A 647-nucleotide genomic window follows, 5' to 3' on the forward strand; every position below is an offset into this window, starting at 1 on the left:
CTACAGCCTTTCCAGCAGCAGTGTCCTTGTCCCCTGCCTTGCCCGGGCCAGCCACCCAGCTCACCTCCAGTGGCCTCACACAGCAAGATGCCCTGGTGCCAGGCACGCCCACAGCCCTGTCTCACAGCTCTCCTGTTCACCTAGAGGGAGCACCAGCCTCTGAGTCCCCCCCAGCGTGGTGGAGGACCGTGGGGGTGTCCCAGCACCCAGAGTCAGCGTCTGCCCGTGTAGAGCAGAGCTCCCGTGGGGTCCTGCTTGGCAGCACCACACCAGGGCAGCACTCACCGTGGGCAGCCCCAGGGCAATATACTTTCAGCGATGGGGAACATGAGTTACCCCAGCCCACCCCTGCCCCTGCACCGTCCTGGGAGGAGGAAGAGCTGGAGGAGGAGGAGGCTTTGCTTCCACCATCAACCACCATGGCAGCCACAGCGATGCCCAGCTGGGAGGTCGGGAACTGGAGTGAGGTATGTGCTGAGTCCCATTAGTGGCTGGTACGGAGGTGTCCTGTCCCTCCTGTGTCCCTCCTGTCCCTCCTCCTGTCCCTGTCCTGACAGAGTCCTGTCTCTCCCCGGCTGGTCTTGGGGCACTGCCCTTCCCAGGCAGAGAATGTGCGTGGCTCACTGCCCGGCACTGACACCCCACAG

At 64.1% G+C, this 647-nt stretch overlaps 1 protein-coding gene across 1 annotated transcript in view; it reads left to right on the plus strand.

Annotated features, from left to right (window-relative positions):
* LOC104497524 (A disintegrin and metalloproteinase with thrombospondin motifs 7-like) overlaps positions 1–647 on the plus strand; it is a gene marked incomplete at both ends in the record, with an annotated part of 9,011 nt that overhangs the window by 5,704 nt on the left and 2,660 nt on the right. Inside the window, one exon of the mRNA XM_010140790.1 lies at positions 232–467. Within this exon, the coding sequence (XP_010139092.1) occupies positions 232–467 (236 nt within the window). The remainder of the gene's footprint in view (positions 1–231; positions 468–647) is intronic.

The sequence above is a fragment of the Buceros rhinoceros genome, unplaced genomic scaffold (assembly GCF_000710305.1).
Source record: "Buceros rhinoceros silvestris isolate BGI_N320 unplaced genomic scaffold, ASM71030v1 scaffold26437, whole genome shotgun sequence".
Classification (NCBI taxonomy): Eukaryota; Metazoa; Chordata; class Aves; order Bucerotiformes; family Bucerotidae; genus Buceros; species Buceros rhinoceros.